This window comes from Aptenodytes forsteri, unplaced genomic scaffold, assembly GCF_000699145.1.
Source record: "Aptenodytes forsteri isolate BGI_AS27 unplaced genomic scaffold, ASM69914v1 Scaffold273, whole genome shotgun sequence".
Classification (NCBI taxonomy): Eukaryota; Metazoa; Chordata; class Aves; order Sphenisciformes; family Spheniscidae; genus Aptenodytes; species Aptenodytes forsteri.
The window spans coordinates 3,685,687-3,708,618 of NW_008795041.1; the positions used below are offsets into that span (position 1 = coordinate 3,685,687).

At 39.9% G+C, this 22,932-nt stretch overlaps 1 protein-coding gene across 1 annotated transcript in view; it reads left to right on the plus strand.

Annotated features, from left to right (window-relative positions):
* Nucleotides 1-22,932, plus strand: part of PHEX (phosphate regulating endopeptidase homolog, X-linked) — a 112,946-nt gene that overhangs the window by 70,481 nt on the left and 19,533 nt on the right. Inside the window, exons 13-15 of the mRNA XM_009276909.2 lie at nucleotides 5,968-6,045; nucleotides 7,671-7,774; nucleotides 15,782-15,840. Of these exons, the coding sequence (XP_009275184.1) occupies nucleotides 5,968-6,045; nucleotides 7,671-7,774; nucleotides 15,782-15,840 (241 nt within the window). The remainder of the gene's footprint in view (nucleotides 1-5,967; nucleotides 6,046-7,670; nucleotides 7,775-15,781; nucleotides 15,841-22,932) is intronic.

Here is a 22,932-nt window from a genome sequence, read left to right on the forward strand (position 1 = left end):
ATATTTTTAGAAGCTTGAAAATGATCTTCACAAAGTTATTGTGAGTCAAGTTGATATACAGGAGATCTGTGTCAGACTCATAAAACTTTGTCGGGGGCCGAGATATATGTTTTGTTCTGGGTTTTTGGTTTTTTTTTTCCATAGCAAGTACAATATGTCAGTACTTGGTGCTGCTAGCAGGCCTACAAAATATCCAAATCATACTTTGATGGGCAAAAAGGGTTCTCAGAAGGCTCACATGCCAAGTTTGGTTGCCAAGTGAGAATTTGACTAGACTGGAAACTGGGATGCTTTGTAACATTGAAACACACGTATGCGGTCCCATGTTGGCAAGTTGTTAAGTCAAGAGTGTAAGGTCATTTATTATTTTGCCTCTGTAGTAAACTGACTTGAAATGCTCTCATTGTGACAGAAAGAGACACTGATGATAAAATCCTGACTATGTTGAAGTCAGTGGGGAAACTTCCTTGCATAATCAGCGGCAGAGGGGGTAGTCCCCCTCCTGGTCCTCTGCCTCGGAGCCTGCTCTCTGGCTGCTGGGATAGAAAACTCTTACGGTGACTTACTCTAAAGCATGCTGCTGCTCTGCCTCACCCCCTGCAAGAGCCTCTCGCTTTCAATGGCAGGATTGGAAGCCTGTGGAGATGAGTTTTCTTAATTTACCTGACAGCCTAATGTAGGCTGAGTACTTTACAATAGCTGGGGGAAATACCCATTGCCCCTTTTCTTCCTGTACGCGTGGTTATTTAATATGCAAATTAGTGATAGGAATTAAATGAGCCTTTAAACCATAAAAAGTTGTGCATGGTGCGTTTACGGCGGATTCATGTGCCATTACCACATGGTTGATTCCTGTACATTTGTCACATTTCATTTGCTTTCCCCATATGTGTGTGCATGCCTCCTGGAAGGCTGGTCTCTTAAACATACTTTTAATCTTATGAAGGGGAAAATGCTGACTTCATTATCAAAGAGCAAGCCGGTCATAGAAAAGTTTTCCACTTTCTTGTGCTGTATGAATAAGGAGTCTTTGAACTGCTGTTAAATATTACTCGGGTGAACAGAAAAGATAGTCAAGGAAGCAAGAGACTTGCAACACGCAAATTTAGAAACATGCTCTTAATACAATGCTTTCTAACTTGTCTGTTGTGTAAATAAATTGGGCTGTATGCTGGTGTTGTGGTTTAACCCAGCAGGTGGCTAAACACCACACAGCCGTTCGCTCACTCCTCCCCAGTGGGATGGGGGAGAGAATCAGAAAAAAGGTAAAATTCGTGGGTTGAGATAAAGACAATTTGATAGAACAGAAAAGGAAGGGAAAATAATAATAATGATAAAAGAATATACAAAACCAAGTGATGCACAATGCAATTGCTCACCACCCGCTGACTGATGCCCAGCCAGTTCCTGAGCAGCAGCCACACCCGAGTTTTGTTCAGCATGACGTCATATGGTGTGGAATATCCCTTTGGTCAGCTGGGGCCAGCTGTCCTGGCTGTGTCCCCTCCCAGCTTCGTGTGCATCTCCAGCCTCCTCGCTGGCAGGGCAGTATGAGAAGCTGAAAAGTCCTTGACTTATTGTAAGCACTGCTCAGCAACAACTAAAACATCGGTGTGTTATCAACATTATTTTCATCCTAAATCCAAAATGCAGTACTATACCAGCTACTAGGAAGAAAATTAACTCTATCCCAACTGAAACCAGGACAGCTAGGTTCAGCTGAAGAGGCTTGGACCTGATCTAAAGCTCCTGGGAGGAATCCCAGTTGGAGGGATTCCTAAGGACTTCAGAGGGCTTCCTGTGTCCTCTCATGGGTTTTGCTTTGGCTATAGGAAACAGTCCCCTCTACCAGGTGCCACATGTCCTTCGTTGTTGGCATCAGGGAACTTACTGGTGTGCCACAGCCTTCTGGCCTGCCACCCACGCTTCCTGCCCAAAGTGCCTGCATGGGCTGTATGGGCCTGGAGCTCATCCCAGGCTGGAGTCAGGATGTTGGAGGCAGCCCTTCAAAAAGAGAGATGCACTTTGTCCTTCAGATCAAGCAAGCAAGCTTATTCCTCTGTTCCTCCCACACCAGTATGTGCTACATGGTGGAGATAAGGTGGCCCTGGGCCACTAGCTCAGTAGGATCTCAGGTGAGCATGTCACACCTCTAAATTTTTGGCTGCATCATACATACCATTAGGACCAACTTGACACACATTCCTTTTCTGGGAGAAGCTGTATAGCGAGACATGGATTGCACATGACAACTTTGTACCAGTTTGGTCTCCACCAGCTCTTGCTCCAGATGTTCTCAAAAAGGCTCCTAAAGGATGTTGTTCATTTGTTATTTTAGATGGTCCAGAAGCTTTGTAATGGTGTTTAAGCATGTACCTGCATTTTCTAATAATATATTAGCTTGGTGGTGTAGTAACAAAGTGTGTACTTTTCTGAATCTGTTATCCTACATGACTGGTGGAACACTTAAGAAGGCATTGGAATTACAGTGGTAGTAAGGGCTAAAAAGTGCTAGTAAGGTCTACCTTAGAGTTTAGTCATTACAGAGTATATAGCTGTCTGTGTGTCTCGCTCAGATTTCTAAAACACACATATTGTGACAAAAACTTCTAAGTAACAAATACAATAAAATAACATTTCCCCCTTATTTCTCTCTCTCTCTCTCTCTCTCTTACAAAATAGAGACAGCTTTAGCCATTGATAAAACATCAAAGTACTAGGAGCAGCATTACCTTTTGAGTTTACTTTCAAAAAACTCTTCGAGACAAACTATGTTATATACTAGGGTTTTATATAGGCTTTATAACAAAATACCTCAGTAGTGCCTGACCATTTTTTCCTTATACATGGAAATGTTAAGCTCATGACATCAATTGTCAAAGACACAAAGGAAGAGTATGTGTGACCTGACAAGTGAGCCCAGCCCTCCTGAGGTAGTCTGGTTGGGAGAACTCTTCCTATCTTCCTTTTCTAATGCAGCAGGGCCATGACAAGACTACAGAATTTAAGTGTCACTAAAATATAAAATTAATGTTAAATATTCATTATGTGATTATGACATTGTAAGATTATATATGATATTTAGGTCAACCTATGTTAGATCTGCTATTAAGGAGCCTGGAGGAATCATCCTCACCCTTGGAGATGTTTGGTTAGGGAATGGGGTCTAAAAGGGCCAAAACTTGGCAGTTCCAAGCTTCTGCTCTTAGCGGGCTGCTGTGGAAGAAGAGACCGAGATGGATGTGGCAGATATGTGTTTCAATGAGGGTGGTGAAACACTGGAACAGGTTGCCCGGACAGGTGGTAGATGCTCTATCCCTGGAAACAATCCAAGTCAGGTTGGACGCTATATTCCACAAAGACCCCAAAATGTCCATGGAGTGAAGTGGAGATAGACATACTGTGGTCACAACTAGACAACTAGTACCATGGGTTTGAGGGCAGGGCTCATCTCTGCTTCTTTCAGCAAAGAAGCACTGCCAGATCTAGGCTGCCTTCATAGTCCTCTGCATTTACAGCCAGCGAGGCATGAATTTATTTGCTTTTATTTGGAAGACAGTGTAGAAATTGAGTGTTTTTAAAGGATATAATAAAGCTCAAAGCCAAAACTGTTCTTTTATGTGCCAAAACATGATCAACAATTTTTGATTGACATTGTACTGGCTAAATCATTGGTGAAATGACAGTCTACTGACACAGTTAATCCTTACTTTTTCTTTGAAAGCCACTGTTGATTTTTTGCAAGTTGCACTATAAATTGTTTTTAAAGAGTTTACGCTTCATCATATAAGTTAGTTTTTGAATTAAATCTGCTTAATCAAAATGCTAAGTGGCTCAATTAAGTAGATTCAACATAGAGGCTACTGTAAGTGATTCAGATGGGTACTCTGGAACACATGCCGAACATTTGAGATTCACTGCATTTGTTTAAGCAGCTGACTTAGTAAAAACTAAAGCTGATGAGTTTTGTACTTTGCTTTCTCAAGACTAGTATAACAAGAAAGATTGAAACATTTGAAATGGAAAATGGAAATTTTCCAGTTCCTTGCAAAGTTCAGTCAGTTGGACCTGACACCACCACCAGGAAAAAAAATAGATGCTTTTGATTATATACAAACTTGCAGATGAATTGTGCTCCCACTGCCCTCTGCTTTTTATCGCCCCAGGCATTTAAAATATCTTGAAAGGCTGCTCTACCTTCTGGAAAAATGAGAAAACATTCTTTTGAGAGTTATTTTGGCTCATTTCATTTTTCCTGTTCAGCATTTGTCTTCCATTGTTTTTTCTTTTTTTTTTAATCACTAGGGATATTTGCATGACAATGGGATCTTTCTTGCTTAAGAGTTCATCTGCTTCTGCTGCTAATTTCCTACCTGAGGTTGTAATCTTCTGTTTGTGACATCTTAATTATCTCAACCGCAATTAATTGTGATGTCACAAATAGAGGATTATGACTTTGGGTTGGAAATGAGATTGAGAAATTGAAAGAGTTTGAAGAAGCAGAGAGGCCTTTCTTCCTGAAAAATAAAAGAGGAGACAAAATAATTTTGGTTAAACAGAGGCAGTCCTCCATCAGCTTCCTTCTTATAGTCGTGGAATAAACATTTCTGATTCTTGCTGTCATAGGAAACCCTATTGTATTGAGACACTGTGGAGGGGAAGAAGGGGGCAAGGATTTCATTGTGGAGGAAGGGGAATCTTCCCCTGAACAGCCACCCCGTGCAGCAAGATGGAAATAGAAGTCGGTGGGCCCCCAGAGAGGTCTGGGCTCTGCTTGCAAAGAGCAGAATGCAGGGTTGGTACAGCTGCAGGTGGTTAAAGTCCAATCCCTTTATTGCATTTCATATCTTGCAATAATCATTTGGGTTTAGACATTTGAGTTTGAAGAACAAATTTCCGGAAGAGTGTTTTTTGAGGGGTGGAGGGAATTCCAAAGACTTGAGAAATTACGATCAGCATCCCAAAAATATACAAAGTGAAAGCTTTGTGCTACCCCAGTCTATCATGGCTTTAATTTATTCTACAGACTTGTCATATTTCACTTCTTGGTATATTGCCTTATCCTATTGTATCCTTCTGCTTTTCTTCTGGAAGCGTGTTGTTTCCACGGAGATTCTGGGTAGCTGGGTGGCCTGCTGGTGTTTTTGTGAGGACCTTACTAAGGCTGTTTATATACTTACACCATGATTTACAAAGTGGGAATACTCAACTACAGCTGCTATCACTTCACACCAGAGTGTTTACACAGATTGTGCATGAATGCTGGCACCAAGTCATGGCTGAAAGAGGAAAAAACCCCAAAGTTAATGAAAAGTGAAGTGTCTTATTTTAACACCTTTACTGATGTTAGGGAAAGGGCAAAGACTGCAAAGTAGAGGGATGAAAGTGGAGAATGAAACAAAGATTAACCATGTGGTTTTAGGAAAGTACAGTATCCTTCAGAAAAGCGTGCACTCATCCTCAGGTGTAAATGGAAGTGACCTTCAGGGGAAATACGCCAGTCTGCACTTGCTGGGACCCAGGTTCATCTGTATCTGTGTATCAAATCCATTTAAACAGTTGGATGTGTACCAGCTACTGCGCCATAACGAAACGGGCCATTTCCTGTCATCTTTTGGAAGACATTGTAAAAACAGGCATTTGACCATCTGATTAACAGAAAAGCCAGTAGGGAAAATCAGCTGTTAAGATTTTGCACTCAAACACATTGCTGTAAGTCTGCAAAAGCTCTGCAGGCGACAACAGACCCACTGTAATAATCTGACAATAGAACCTGGACCCTCCACATTGCGATGCGAAGCTCATCTGCAGCACCAAGTTTACCTTGTAGGCAAGTTGGTTTGAAGTTAAATTAAGATGCCTTCAGGGAGGCATAATAATACAAAGTGGAAACAGAATAGGGAAAAAAAGCCATATGCTGAGAAATGGTTATCTGCGAACACTTTTTTCTTTTTTTCTTTTTCAAAGGCAAAAGCAGTTATGGCAAAAGTGGGTTACCCTCAGTTTATAATGAATGACACATATATTAATGAAGACATCAAAACAGTAAGTGTCAGACTTGCAGCTTTCTTCTTTTATGTATTGCTGCCATTCTTTGCTCTGTTTTGCTGCTGTCTAAAATCAAAGCTCTTCTTTTGTTTGGCACGCATCTGGAGTTCTGCTTGCCTGGTTATTTTTAGACATTGAATTAAGTATGCTAGCTCTCATGTCTAAATTGTCAATGCCGGTGTGTCTAAGTGAGATGACCACAAGGCCTGCTGGGAGTAAAATGTGCCTGGCTACAAAGAACCTTCCTGCTATTAAGCATTTTAAAGGTTAAACATACACTGGCATAAATTTTGCATTTAATTATAAAAATGAAACGAAACAAAAAACCCCAGTTCTCCTCAAAGTAACAGTCTTCAAAAATGCTAATGCATTTTTCCTTAGAATATCACAATTTATGGTGCTCTATATAGTCTCTCCCCACCTCTCCAGGCTATGGATTTATTTATGCTTGTTGGTTATGATTGTGCCTGGAGGTCCTAACCAATGTATATGCCTACCGTGCTGGCTGCTGGACAAGGATACTGTGGGGGGGACTCCTTCCTGACACAGTATCTGTTCAGCCTAACTAAGGCAGGAAGGCAGATGATGAAGATAATACATTTTGCCATTTGCCAAAGGGATAACTGTGGCATGCATGTGATGAATTGTATTACTGAAAGTCACAGGCAAAGTAGAATCACAAATTCAGTCCTGAACTGGTGAAATACAAGAGTGATGGTCATCTTTGCCAGAGAACATGAAAGAACACTAAAAGGAGGCATAATTTATTCAGAAAACATTGAGGAACCAACTCTACAAGCTTAGTCCTTGTTCCTGGAAAGAGTAGGACGAAATGGTGCTGTGAAGGCAGTGGGAATGAGACAGAGGATGTGACCAAATTGCCACTCAACATATGGAATTATTTGCCCAGATACATGGTAATGTCTAGCGAAAAACACTTGTTAATCATGGTTGCAAAACCATAGTTTAAATCTGAAGTATAACTTCCTCACAAGTCATAGGATTGCTTGAAACTGGTGACAGGGGTATCAGCTGGATTTATAAAATAATAACATCCCTTTTTCTTGCATGATTAGTTGTGTGTGTGTGGGTTGCTATTAGATTTGGAGGCTTATAGAAGCATGGAACCCTATGTCTGTAAGCATTTAATGCGACAAACAGTAAGAAAGCAGTGGCAGAACCCTCGGAGGGCAGAGTACAAAGTATTTGTGATAAAATGCAAAACAAACTGAAAAAAGGGGCTTTGTTACATTTTTGAAAGTGGTTTTGAAATGCATTTTTAAAAATAAAAGTAGACCTACTTCCTTATGGAAAAGAGGCTGCCTGGATAACAGCCTTAGAAACATGCAGTCTGCAATTCATCATTGCGTACTTCTGATTTCCTCAGCTGTTCTCTGTGCAGGGAAGACCTTTTCCGATGATCCAGTGCCTTGTGTAGATCTGTTTTTTAACTAAGCTCACAAAATATTTATTCTTCCCACCAAGTGTGAAAATTTTACTTGCTTTGATAATGGCTAAAAAATTAGGTGATTATCTTGTTTAAAATAAAAGTTCTGATTGTTTTATGTCAGCTTTTGTTTCCTTGGACATGCTTTAAAAATGTCTGTGCTTTATCTATACAGCTGAAGTTTACAGAGAGTGACTATTTTGGCAATGTGTTGCAAACTCGCAAATATGCAGCCCAATCTGATTTCTACTGGCTTAGAAAAGAAGTTCCAAAAACAGAGTGAGTAGACAAAAGGCAAATTTACATAGTCTTCTAACAATATTTTAATTTATATTATTTAATTTACACAATTTATGTTTTAATGGAATTATATACAAAGCAACATATTACTATACAAAAAGCCTAGGTTCTCTGTGCAGGGAAGACCTTTTCCGATGATCCAGTGCCTTGTGTAGATCTGTTTTTTAACTAAGCTCACAAAATATTTATTCTTCCCACCAAGTGTGAAAATTTTACTTGCTTTGATAATGGCTAAAAAATTAGGTGATTATCTTGTTTAAAATAAAAGTTCTGATTGTTTTATGTCAGCTTTTGTTTCCTTGGACATGCTTTAAAAATGTCTGTGCTTTATCTATACAGCTGAAGTTTACAGAGAGTGACTATTTTGGCAATGTGTTGCAAACTCGCAAATATGCAGCCCAATCTGATTTCTACTGGCTTAGAAAAGAAGTTCCAAAAACAGAGTGAGTAGACAAAAGGCAAATTTACATAGTCTTCTAACAATATTTTAATTTATATTATTTAATTTACACAATTTATGTTTTAATGGAATTATATACAAAGCAACATATTACGATACAAAAAGCCTATGGGCGACCCCCCCAGTTATTCAGAAACTCCTGTGGATATTTTTTTTGTAAGTTCTAGGTATCCCTGTTCTGATGCACAGTAGTCATATGCTTGCAGCTTAAACTTAATTTAATGAAAAAGGGGGTAATTGAATCCCAATCAAAAATGGATTCTGTCTCTTGGTCACAGTTAGAATTTGGAATGGTACAGCAGGGATTTATGAAATAAATTTTCCAGGAATGGAACCATTAGTAGGAGATAATGTTATTATTAGTAATAGCAGTCAGCATTGTTAGTTACCTGCTGTTGATAGCAATGATATGGAATAAAACATAATTTAATTTGCATATGTTATTTTTATTTATTCATAAACATGAAAGTGCAGATTGTGTCACATACCATCATAAAATACGTGAGAGAGTCAGTCTCTTTTCTTACTGGTGGGTAATCAAATCCTTAAAATGCAAATTAAAACCTAAACAGAACTTAATTAGTCTAGTCATGCTACTTAAAAATGACTCCTTCTACACAGAGACTTTGAAATCGGTGCTGCTGCTTAGCTCCTGTGGTGATATTTCCTTAGGGCTCCAGAAATTCCTTCTCAAACTGAACTGCACCTTGTTTTGGGGGTAGCTCTGAGTTGTCCGTGAGGCAGGCAGAGGATGTCAGCAGGACAGGCACAGGCTATTCCTGGTTAGTGTGTTGTAATTTGGCCCCATATTTTTGAGGGGTTGTTTATAGCTTAATTTTGTGAATTTTACCTTCTCATCACACCTTTGCCTGACATTGCAATGGTTAATCCCAGGGGATGATTTTACGGGCTTTCCTGCAGCCCTGGGTGCCAGGGCTAGATCACAACAGTGTATTCTCTTCAGACCAACAGTTTCCATGAGAGCAGTGAAATAACACTTGCCTCTCTATAGCGATGGTGATCAGCAACCTCCTCCTCAGGAACAGCATTGGGGCAGCACTAACGCAGACCACGTAGATTCTTGGCACAATGGGGAATCTCCCCTGTAAGGAAATTAATTGGCAGGTAATCCCTGACCGTACACCTCAAGGGCTGTAATCTGAGAACTGTTGCATGGGTATGTTTGAAAAATGAAGGTTTTACCTGATTGCCCACCACAAGATTGAACACTTTCTCATGCTTGTCTGTACCATCTTATTCCAAGGATTACTTAACAGCAGCCCCCTGATCACCTTTGTCTTGCTTTTCTTGTCATCCCGTGGGGCACATTCTGGCCTGGGGGATCCCAGTTTGATTTTCAGTCTCTTTCCTTTGCCAGCACAGCTATATCCTCTGCCTTCTGCAGGGCTGGGGGTAACCCCCACCTGAGCCCTCAGTTGTAATTATTCCTGCTGGGAGATTATTCTGCCTTTGCACCTGCTCGGTGCTAGAAAAGGGCTCTGAAAGTGGTGTCACACTGTCCGCTTTTGCTGTGTCTGCTGAGGGCTACCAAGGCACAGAAAGTCATTGCCACCTCCAGTAATTCCTTTTAAATTTGTTATAATAAACCAATAACTCCCACCCACCAGTCTGAGGCACGTCAAATCTGGCCTTAAATATATCGGCACTTCTCACGTTTTAACTATCGGACTCTACTGCTTTCTGATGCTTTTACTTCTCTTTTTTCTTTCTTTCTTTTCTTTTCTTTTTCTGTTTTTGCTTTCTTAAGCTTTTATATTTCATAGAACTTGGTCTATACTGAAGCTTCATGCTGTGTTAATAGAGAATTATCCTTGGGGTTTTGTTTCTGTTTTCTTCGTTTCTTCTTTTCCCTAGTTCAGTGGCTTTTAGCACAGTATTTATATTTACAGGTAGATATTATAAGATGGTCCAAGTTGTGGACTGATAAAAATAAATGAGAAAATGAGTATTTAAGGAAATAAGTTACCACCTAATAAAGTAATATTAAACCCAAAAGGTAAAACACTATATTAATTTAGCAGACAGTCCAGATATCTCAGCAATGTTATTTTGAACTGGACTCAGTTTCCTCAGCATAGTCAACTAAATGGAAAATCAAAATGATGGTTCACTCAGAGCACCAGGGAAACGCCATCAGGGGACAGACAGAGGAGTTGGGAGGTACAAGACAAAGGAGTTTGATAAAGCAAGGGGGAATATGGATATCAAAGTGGAAATTCAACAGTTTTGTAACCTAAAAAGAGGAAAAAAAATCATCCAAAACAGGAGTAATTATCAAAATTCTTTGTCCGCTGTTCTGCTCCCTCCCTCCCTAGCAGTTATCTGCCTTACAGGAAAAAGGAGCATGGAGGAAGTCAGGCGAGGCATTGCTCAGGGCATGGATGGGGGGACGTACCCAGCCCAGCGGGTACCAGGAAGCTGTGACAAGGCATTGGCGTCACCGGAGCCACCTGCTCTGTCAGTCCCGGGGCCAGGCTCCCTCACGGGCACTGCAGCTGTGGGAGGTGCGACTTGCTGTCCTCAACACCCGCTTTGGATGCCAGCTGCAATTCTAACAGCTGGCTGGGGACATGGCTGTTGTCTTCACAGCTGGCTCTATCAAACAAGAAAAAGTGCTCAGGTATCAGGAGAGAGATGTACAAAAGGGATTTGTGGCAGGAGCTGAGGAATATGATGCACGAAACAGTACAGGTTGGCTCGAGAGGGCTGAATGGAGGAAGCGAGGCTGGAAGGGGGGGAGCATGGGAGGAAGGGGAACAGGCGTGAAGACAATTATAATAATCCAGATGGGACACGACTAGAGCAGAGGGAGGTGAAAGGCAGGGCGTGGGGAAGTGGTGGCCATGGGGAAGGGAGAGGTAAAGGATAATCAGGGTTTTAGTGGTGTTTGCTTATCCATCCATGGAGCCATATACATTCATGCATACAAATATACATACACGTGTGTGTATATGTGTATGTATATATAAACACACACCCACACCTCTTTAACAGTGATTGAATCGATCCTTCTTGACGCTGATACCACACTTGCAAATAGCAGGCGATCAGAGGACTTCTTGGGTGTACTACTTCATTATCATTAATCTTTCCCCTTTGAAGTCAGGTCATCTCCTCTAAGATTTTTAGACCTGGCCAAATCTTTCTTCACTTTTCACTCAACTTTCAGTGCTGGAGATGTAGGCATGCAGTAGTCCTATAAGAGGACACAGAGGAAGTGTACTATGAGAAGATTCCTGGGTCTCCTCCAGGACCTATTCCAGTTTCTTGACCACACACTATTGTTTGTAAGCCCTGGCTCTTGGTTTACCACAGGGGAGGGCAGCTCTGAGAGGTGCTGGGTTGGATGCCGTTAAGGACAGTGCAAAAGCTCCTTCTGCAGAAAGGGAAAAGCAGCCATGAAAGACACTGGGCAGGCTGTTGTCTGTTGGAGAGATGCTGCTGGAGAGCTCAGAAATCCTGTGGGTGGACCTGTCCTCGAGAGGAGAGGCTGGAAAGGAGCCTCCTGGAGCCTTTTTCTGGTCTTTGAACCTCATTTTAAGCAGTGATGTGGCACTGGAGGCTGGGCCTAGCCTTACTGTCCCAGTTTCTTGCCCAGCCCCAGGGGAGGCGGATGGCAGCCTGGCCTGGGAGACTAATCCTCTGTTTCTACATGGGAAAATGTATAAAACACATTAACAATGAGAAAAGGAAATACACTTTTGAAAGCCACCTTGAAGATTGCTCCCCTTTAGAAGTTTTTCTTTATAGTCCTTGGGAAGAGATTTTCCAGATTCTAGCTTCATTAGCAACTTTGTACAGCCTTTCACTTCTAAACAGCTTAAGTGCATTATACATTTACAAGTTCCTTTACTTTTTTAAAAATTCTTACTTGGGGCTTCGAACACCAAGTTCTGCTTCACCTGAGTGATTTCTTCTAACTCAAAAAGTTGAGAGAACAAATTTCAAATTCAGTTTGTGCTTTACAGAGAATTAAATAAATTATTAATTTTTTTCCCCTGTATTGTAAATGTTCCCAGTCACCCCTCTTCATGACTGGCAATGTAGGACACTATACTCTTAACTCAGAAAGGAAGATATTCTGGAAAAAACTGTAGCCTAAAGAAACAGAAACCTAAGAGAGTATCTGCCCCACTTGCTATCTCAGTGCAGGTTTCAGATTTTATTTCTACAAGAGAAATCTAAAACTTTCAAGTGTCAAGTCTGCAGCATTAGGTTTTGACTGCTGCAGTAGTTGATAGGTAATGTTACAGGACATCATTCAAAGCTGTCCCTTTTTCACATGCTAATAGCAAATGGAAACAGTGTAAACAATTCTAGATTTTTTTTAAATTTAGTTTCTAATTAATAAGTGCTTAGAGTTTGTTATGCCTGTCTTTTTTTTCCCATCCTTCTGCTAATAGACCAAATGCCCTGAAGTTGTAACCAGACCTAGAGCAAATGCCCAGGCAACCTGACTTCAAATGGGAATGAGAGCGCTATTTCTAAATTTGCTTCACCTTAAAATTTAACAGCGACAGCTATTTATTACAGACCTTCATATAGTAATTTGATGTGTTATTAGTTAAGGTCTGTCACTGAAGGTTCAGTCATTTCAAGGAGCTCACTGAAAGAGGATGACAGATGAGAGGTGAAGTTGTTCTGCTAGTCTGAATGGAAGCAGTCTTGGTTATTTCTGCTCTTTTGTGGAAAATGCTTCCTAAATCTCTTTGAGAGTGGCTCAGAATGGTACAACAAAATGCTGGAGTGTAAATATGCTCCTTGCCAACTGTCTAAACGTCAAATATGAAGTTCAGCAGTATGCTCTGCTTGTCACTAGAGAACTCTTGTTCTTCCTGACTCCTTGGTACGGCTGCTAAGTCTCCTCTTCCTAGCTGCTTAAAAACATAACAAACTTCATATGGGGTCATTCTTGAGGCCTCGTTATGAAAGAGCAACTTGGAAAGAACTTACTTCAGTTTTACAGTGAGAAAATCGAGGCTGCTATCAGTCTTCGGCTCATACTAAGCTCAGGAAACAGGGTGGGCTCCGTTATTGTGGTGGTAGATCATGAAGAAAGAAGCAGTCTCAGGATGGGGATGTTGTGATGAGTCTTAGCAGCTAGTCTATGAGCTACGAGTCTATGAGTTCATAGGTATGAAAGCATGGCCAGCAGTGGTGTGATGTCCTCCTCGGTAGCTGTGAACCAAATGGCAACAGCATTTGCAGTTGCTCTTGGGCAGAGTGAGGTGCTCCTGTGGTGACAAGTACGTGCATCACTGGTTAGCTCCTCATCCAATAAAAACAGGTTGAAACTTGTACTGTTAGAGAGGTGTTGCTTGTCAGTGAAGAGCTCTTTAACCACTGCTTGTGGTGGTTCCTATCTTGAACTAGCTGCGGTGAGCCCCTGGGGCTGCAGCAGCAAAGAGGATGGGGAGAAGAGCGAAGCACATTAGCCTGTTTTGAAGTATTTGTTATCTGTCTCAGGCCCTTGATCCTGTGACTGGAAATGAAAGGCCCTGTTAGATACTCGCTCTAAGAAGGAGTTGCAAAAAGGGAAGATTTGTTGTCCCAGAAGCCTTTTTCATGCTTAAAAGTTGCTGTTCGAGAGAACGGAAAGGCCATTGTAAGTAGAACAAGCCAACAGGGTGAGGTGGAAGTCACAATGCTATGTGTCTTTTTTCAAACTTACAGTAAAATCTAAATTAAAGTGTTGAGTGTTTCAGATGCGTCCCTTTCAGATGGGTTCTCTCCTTGTCAAAAAAGGGACAGAGTAAAGGGACAGAGTCCTCCAGAGCTACTGCTAAGCCTGGAGAGCAGGTGCCAGCGCACAAGTGGCTGTCTTGCATCCTTCAAAACAGTTCAGCTGATTGCTGCTGTGAGCAAACATGAAATTGAAATGTAATTAAGCCCCTTAATTTTTTCTTTATCTCCTCACCATAAGCATTTTTTCTTCAATTTTCCATTATCTTACTACATTACCTCTAACTTAAATCTCTTTATTATAGAGGAAACAGAAAACACACCAGAAAACAACCTCCCCCTGCTCCTCCCCTTCAGAATCTCCTAGTAAACAAAACAGGGAGAGTTATCTCTGGCAATTAAAGCCTATAATGCGATGAATGGTTAAGATATTTACATGACATCACCCTTGGCTTTCATTGGTTAGTTTTACTAGTTGCTGCATTGTAAAATAAGCTGCTCAGCTTTGAAGATGAGAAAAGCAGACATATTTATTGATAAAAGACAGAATGCTGCCATTCTAAAACTCTCCCCTTTGTTCCGTGGTTTACGTGAGGACATCAGTTGCCAGAAAAACAGTCAGGATCTGCAGATAACTCATTCATTTGATGGTGCTATTTTAAAGTGCAGATCGTGTACGTGAACGTCACTGACATCACACGTTTTCCCTGTTCTGATAGATCTTCCTTTGTCTTACACTTTGTTTTGGAGCTCCCATCTCTTTTTGAAAGACATTTCCCAAAGCAATTGCATTGCGTTCATTTGGCTTTACAAAACTTCTGAGTAATGCATTGCTAAAGACATCAGGATGTTCCTGTTTGGACATTTACTAGAGTTGCTTCTAATTTATTATGAATTAACCACTAATTCTCATCATCTTTATTACTTTTATTACTGTTTTATTACTGTTCTTTTATCTCAGTTCTTCCGTATAAAATCAGAAAGTGACATCTTGGACTCACTGAACTCAGAGTTTCATCTGAGGGGATCTGGATCTTGCTGAAGCCAGTTGAGATTTTCCACTCATATGGGTGAAACCACTGTCAATATAGATGAGCTTAGACTAAGGAAATTCATAAATCTTATTTGCTATTCAAATCTAGGTTTCCCTCCAGTATGTATGAGAAGTCTAACTATAAGAAGAAATGCTAATATTCTTTTTTAAGTTTGTTTTGCCTTGCAAGAGGTCCATTTGTTTATGAGCATGTTATGATAGCCATGTTCATTGTGTAGGATACAGAATGTGAAGCTGTTTATTTTGAATTTAGGTTCCTAGAAAGCACCTGCCCATGTTGCAGGCATCATCCTAATTGTTCAAGTTCAGCAAAGCATCTGAAGCCATTTCACTCATTTCAAAATGCTCTCCTCTAATTTCAAGAGGGAGTTTCTCCACACATGGTTGAAAGACACCTGAGAGAGTTTTCACAGCTGCTATCAGTGTTGCAGCCTCTGTTGGGTGAACTTCAGGTCGTCAGCATTGGCAGACTCCACAAGCACAACAGTCGCTTAGAAATAAAACAAATTGGGTAATAGGAAGCTTAACATTCACTCCTGTTGAACATTCATTGACTGTATGCACAAATAAAGCCATTAAACAATAGATTTCAATGTTCTAGAAAGTGTAGGTAGCATGTGTTGAAATGGAAAAATACTTAAACTTTAATATATCCTGGGTCCTTCACATTTTTGCTTCCTTCCACTGAGTTCACTTTTTATCTTTACTCATTCTATTCATAAAGATGTGTAAGTGTACTGACAGCCGATTTCTTTTGCTCTTACTACAGGTGGTTTACAAGCCCAACTACTGTAAATGCTTTTTATAGTGCATCTACCAACCAGATCAGTGAGTATCTGACTTCTGAGCCTCCTTATAAAGTGCCTGTTTGGGAAATGTATGTATCAAGCTTCAGATAATATCTATACAGTTTGTGTGTTTGTGACTGAAAATCAAAAGCTCAAACCTGGTAATTCAGCTGTGAGACACCTTAAGTGAGAGGATAGTTCCGGAAAAGCAAGGACTCCCACAAATTTGAATTACTGTTGCTTAATGAGTTACCCCCTGTCAGCTGAGTTGCAGTGACTGCTTGCGTGTGTACTCTGTCCTTTGCAAATGTTAGCTTGAATCACTTTTATTAAAGCTTAATGTTTCTGTCTCTGTTTTCTGTAGCAAAAACATGTGTACACATACCTCCATAAATATACAGTAACTCTTTAAGGGATAGCAACTCAGTCCTCTAGTATTAATAAATATATAGCAACAAATGTGACTAGAGGAGACTGTGACATAGACCAGAAAACCTAAGAAGCGGTGTCCAGCAGATTTGTTCAATACCTTCAAGGACAAGGAATGGTATCTGTAGTTAACTTAAAATTCTTACCTGTATAGTTTGATGAAATTATCTTGTATGTACACCACAACCTGTCTTATGCTAATTTTAGTTACTGGTTGGTTTTAGCGAGCATAAATCCTGGTTTGGAAGCATATAAGGTAAAAGAGCTGAGTTTTTCAAAGTTGTGTATTTGGATGTTCATTCCCATTTGCTTTAACGGGACATTGCATAGAAAATTTCTAACTGGCATTAGAAGTCTATACCAGTATTTCTGTGTGCAACAGTGTTATCTTTACCCTGACACTTCTTTTAGCTCTTATTAGCTTTGCAAGTTAAGTCAGCCTTCTTGTTCTGTGTCATCAGGGTCTGGAAGGCAGCTGCCATAACCTCTGTGGTCTCAGTCCCCAAGGACAGGCATGTCAAAAATTGCTGAGTGACTCCCTTTTTCTCCTGAATCTCTTTTGCTCACAGAGAGAAGTAGTTTTTGAAATGCACAAAATGAATGTATCACACTGAAGAGGTTACAGCGGAGGACTGACAGCGGAGACTGGCAATCTGGGTCTGCTGGTATCTGCTCCTACCGATCTCTGTAAACCTTCAGAACCTGCCTTCAAACCACTCCCTTAAATTCTTTTGTGTCTGAGTGAGCTCATTTGTAAAGTGTGTGTGATAATTAGGCAGTTCTTTTGATTAAAATTAGTTCTAGGCCTAGACCGCTCTACCTTAGAGGGCTGCCATCATTAAGCAGCCACATTTTTGTTGCTCATCCGAGGGGGCACTTGAGGCAGACTTCCCTGAGCTGATCGGAGCTCTGAGGTACCTGTGAAGCATGACAGCTGCCGTTCCTGCTGAACTAAGCACCAGCCACCACTGCTGCTTCAGGTGTATCGTGTGAACGGAGAGGAAGCCCGGTCAGCGTGAAATGAGAACCATTGCTGTTACGTCTTCTTTAATATTGAGTCCTTTCAAGTTTCAGCAGCGTTCAGCTCTCTCAGCCTCTCTGCCATGGCACATTAGAGAAAGCTGTAACAAGAGGCCGGAGTCACTGAAGCTAAATTTCACACTCGCTGTCTCTAACAGTCTCACGAAGCAGGGAGCTGTCAAACGTAACCAATCAGTCATGGGTGTGGAGGCAATTGTATTTTCTATCATAACTGCTGACCTTCTTGTACTGCTGGCATCTGACCTTGAAGTTTGGATAGTGCTGCTCACTGTCCTTTTAAGACTCTTCCTTTGGTGGATCTTTCTGAACAAAACCTTCTCCTACCTGAGAGAGAGGTACAAATGTAATCATGCCCTAAAAATGATGCGCAATAAGAGGGAAGATTCACAGAAAGGCACGGTACAAACGGTCTTCCATTGCTGGCCTGTCTGATTTGCAGGGGAGGAGGCCGCTGTGAAATATGGGGGGAACATGCTTGGGTCTGAAGTTGCTGATAAGTATTTGTTACATCACAACTGAGTTCCCACTAATGCTGCTGGGAAAGAACTGCACTGCGAGAGACTGAAGTTTGTGAGCCTATGCATACTCACATTGCGTGATGTTATCTGCTGGGCAAATTTCACGCCCAGCAGTCATTACCGTACTGCTTTGCAGCTATGTTTTCAGTAATAATCCATAGAAAGTTCTGTAGGGGCTGGTGATATGCTAAAAAAACTGTGGGCTTTTTAAAGGCCCAGTTAAACAACAGAAAAAAAGTTCTACAAAAGAGAGTCATTTGAGAATAAGAAATAAGCATGAACTCTAGCAAGTTAAATGTAAAGTATATATAGCAAGCCCACAAAGTCTATATAGGAAGTATATAGCAGAGACTATGAGGACCAACTTTATAAGAGCATAAGAACTAATAATAAAACCTTTTTTCAAATGCATTGAAAGAGGAGAGTCTCTAAGGCATAAAAATAAGATAATTCTTTGCATTGGAAGAGTTTGGGAAGTTCTTACCCTGGAGCTTTTTCTTACAGGAGGTAAGTCCCAGGAAGTGTTTCAAATTTAGTGTCAATAGAATGTACTTTAGAAGAAATCATAAAATGAACTGTGACAAATATAAGGACCAGATAATATCCTCTCAGGTATTTCAAAGGAACTTAGACAAGAAACTGCCAAATGACCAGCTTTGATGTATAGCTTATCACTTATAGTGGCCTTAGCACAGGAAGAATAGATGTGGCAAGTGTCAAATCTGTTTTTTTCAGATCCAGAGGGATCTGCATAAAAAGTCATTCTAGCACCTCTATGAAGGAAACTGGTCGTGACCACAACATGAAGGAATAAGAGAGAATGAATAAGCAGATGATATAATGGGGAAGAGTCAACATGACTTGGTTTTTGCTTTTTCTTTTAGAAAAAATTCATGCTTTCTTAGTCTATTAGAGTTTCTTGAAATTCAGAAAGCAAGTATGCATGCTTGATATATTATGTTTATTTCCACAGAACACTTTTGATAAGATTTTTTCCTAAGGTTATTAACTGGAAGTTGTCATGGGATAAGGAAGAAGGTCCTTTCATAAATTAATGTCTGATTAGATATAAGATAAGGAGGTAGGAACAAATTACTTGTTTTCAAAATAGTTGGAGGGGTGTGTTACAAGGATCTGTGCTGGTCACTGTATTAGCAGATGATCTGAAAAAGAGGGTGTTCTGTTCTGAACAAAAAACCAGACAGATATAAACTTGGTCCAGGAGGACAGGTCCCTCTGCTACTGATTGCTGGAAGGTAGAAAGATAAGCTAGTAGAAGAATTACCTCACAGATAGGTGCCTGACACTCTTCCCCTATATATCTACTACTGGTCACTGCTGGAAATAAGAGAATGAACCAGATAGGCTCTTCATCTGCTTGAGTGCCCCTGCTCTTCAGTAAGCAAATTAGATTTTAGTGTGTTCAAGGCCCATCTATTTTTGCTCTTGGTAAATGAGTTTACTAAGAAGGAGAATTTGAGAAATGAGAATTTTAAAATGTGTAATAGAAATTGTTTCTGGAAAGCAGCTTCTACATTAACTGGAAAATACTTGGTTCCAAAGTTGATTCTAAAAATTAAGACCGTTCAGTTTGGAAATGGAAATGTACTGTGTGTTGTTATCAACATAACCACAGCAACTCCAAACTTGATTAGTCACTGAAGGATTCGTGAAAGAGTTTAGAGAAAAAGCAACATCAGTGCCTTGACCCATGGATTCTGAAAAGGAGCTATCATCAGGTACCTGCAGAAGTGGAGGAGAACGTGGAGGTCCTGATCACTTCTGAACTTTAGGAAGATGCTTTTGCTTTCTGTGCTCAGAGCACAGGGAGGTCTCTGACGCACTCTTGATGGAAGGATTACAGATTCTTCTGTCTTTGTAGTCTGTATCACTGACATAAGCATTAAACAAGAAATCACTGCAATCTCCATACAAGCCCATGCAATCTTCAAATACAGGCAAGCTGTTAGCGTTTTTAACTTGACTACTTGACTACTCAATTACTTGAAAGAAAAGGTCTTTCCTCACTAAAAGTTAAAATTAATAGAGAGTAGAAACTAGGTGATTTAGAAAATTACTAGATTTGGGAGAATACAGCAAAACTTGCATATGCAGTAGATTGTAACAAATTTTGCTGCACTTCAGTGCAAACACCCTTATGTTTGCTATTGTTTCATTTAATTTTCATTACTAAACTATTGATAACTTGAATGGCCAACAATTGTGTTAATATCTCCAAAGGAGAAATAAGCAGATGTATCAAGATAAGATGTGCTGCAAAGAGCAGAGTTATAAAATATGTTACATATAATTTATCTTATTATTATACAAGTTTACTCCTGGTGTTCTCTATATGAGTTCTATTTATTTATTTCCTCTTTTTCCATAATTTGAAGTGTCTTGGATTATCAACCATACATATTTCTAATGGTTGTTAAGAATTTTCCAATTCTAGTTTGAATCATTTTTTGATTTTCTTTGTATTTGCTAGTCAATTTTCCCTCAATTATAGGTACTTAACAAGGACAACAGGTACATGTCATTGCCTTTAGATTCTAAAAAGGTATCTAAGCACACTTCATATAATCTAAGCAGCATGAATACTATCTTTTTAATTATCATTATTGGAACACAAAAACACTTTCCCAAAGACTGTTTATTTTAATGAGCTCTAGAGCAGTCAACAAGTATGTGCTGAAAATAGATAGAAGTGATGATCAAAGTATGCTAGCATACTTCTGTTGAAGAAAAGGGTTTTTTTCATTACGGCATTAAAATATTGGCCCTTGAATATGTTACGGATAGAAGGGAACTGCTCATTAGACATTTGGTGTATTTAATTTTCTTTCCAAGTGTAAATATGTATGCCTCTAGAATATATCAAAAAAAGTAATGTTTGTGGCTCGTGAACAGTAATGAAAGAAAGATTTACAGTGCACTGAGGCAAATATAAGCAACACACTCATGAGGTGTAAGCTTGAATAGATGTATTGGATAATTAACTACTGTTGATATTATCTCTGTAAGTTTATACCCATGGTCCTTCTAAGTCATTTGTGCTTGTACCGCAGTTCTCTAGTGAAAGTCAAGAGGCCTCTTTAGGGAGCGGCTTCATTACATGTTACAGGAAGAAGATATAATCTAAAACAGAATTTTCAAATTACGTTCAAATTAGCATTCACAGAGAAAACCAGGGCTGAGAGCTCATATTAGCCAGTAAGTATCATCTTTATGCAAAGTGGCATGCAGATATTGATGCTGGCAGCTTGCTGATGCTGTGAGTTGCAAGGGAGAACTATTATCTTGCCAGGAGCCAGGGAAGTCCCAGCAAACAGCACACAGTGCGGCGGCCAGGGGAGGACGAGGGGACTGCGTGTAGGGGCACTTTCTCTTCCCTTAAGAACTAGACTAATTGGAAGGTTATTGATGAAGTAGTTTCAAGTGCGCCATTAGTTTCCAGGATGTTAATGAACATAACAGATTTGGACTGAACACTTTCTAAGCCCTGTTATTAAGTAAGCTTTAAGTGTTCTTAAGTAAGCCCTCATTTTCAGTTTTCCCTATTTACTAATGACCAGTATTCTCTTTTATTTAATTACGGTCACAGGTGAGATGATGCATGATCCTTACAGCAATTTTTTATTTCTTCTTCCTAAAATTCTTATCTATAAAAGTATAAAATAGGAGGTTCTTTGTTCTTTTCTTCTGGGGAATCTAGTGAGTTGTTTCCTTTAGAAAATAAAGATTAAAATTTCTTGTATAAACAGGTATTCTCACGTTTCCTAGTCCCTTAGCATACAGTTTTCCTTGTCCCATCACAAACCATCACACGTGTAGCATACAGTATTCCTTGTCCCATCACAAACCATCACACGTTTCTCCTCACAATCCCCTACTGAGGTTGGGGAAATGCTGGGTTCTCTCTTTTTCACGAGCAGCAAAGATTCTCTTGTCAGGTGAAGCAGAAACTGAGCCAAGAATTGAACCAAAGGCTGCTGAGTCCTCTGCTTAAAGACCATCCCTCTTCTTTATCTGTTAATGAATTTATTTACTACTCAGAAAGTTAAGTTTTGTACTCATGCAAAACATGGAACAGTTACTGTGCCTTACACAATTTATGGTTTCTGTCCTCTTTGTCCACAGGATAAAACTTGAAATTAAGCGTAGGATTCAGGTCCATGTTATGGCAGAGAGTTTGTTCGTAACCACCTTCATATAGGTGCTCAAAGCTGTCTGGGATGCTCTACAGTATCCGATATGTTTCCTCATGTCTGATGTATCTGAGACAGAACTTGCAGAAGACCCTTGCCCATCAAGACTGGTAGCTAGAGCCCAAGCAGGACATGCAAAGTCATCTCAAAAGGCACTGGGAAGAGATTCAGTTGTCCAAACAGAAGACTGTGGAACCATTTTAAACAAATGTATCTTGACCTTTGTGCTGTTTTTAGATAACTAACCAACACCCTAGTCATCTTCAGGTTTAATTCCTTATGTGAATTCAATATCCTTTGTTTACTGACCAGCAATTAGTCTTCTGCTTATATCTTATGCCCTTAAAACTTTCCATCTGAATTGATTCAATGACACTTGAAAAACAGGTTACAGCTTTTAAACACATCTGAGAATTGCCAGTACAAAAATTGGCAGAGTACCCTGTATATCACACAATTTAGCACAGCTGTCTCCCATATGTACTATTTACATACTGGATTCACTAGCCTGCCAGAAGTTGCTTTAAACAAATCAACTAATAATTGGAAATTGTAAATGCACTGACTTGGAATAAGGCTTTACTACATCTTGTCTTGCTCAGTTAAAAATATCACGCAATATAACTGAATAATGCAGTTGAACTATAGAATTTGAATTCACATTTAGATTTGAACTCCAAATTTCCTCATGATTTGGTGAGCCATGTGGTTTTAGTTTACTTCATCCATTATTAGCCTGCATCGTTTCAACGAACTATCAGATGAAATGTGATTGCTTGTGTCTCCTTGGTGAAGTAACAATATTACACTGAGTCTCAGGGTAATATTGTAATATTGTAAATATGCAAAATGTGTATAATAATACCATAAAGGTATTAGCTGGTAAATGGATTCATTAATGGCAGTAAAGCCCCTGTAAAAGGGGGAAAAAAA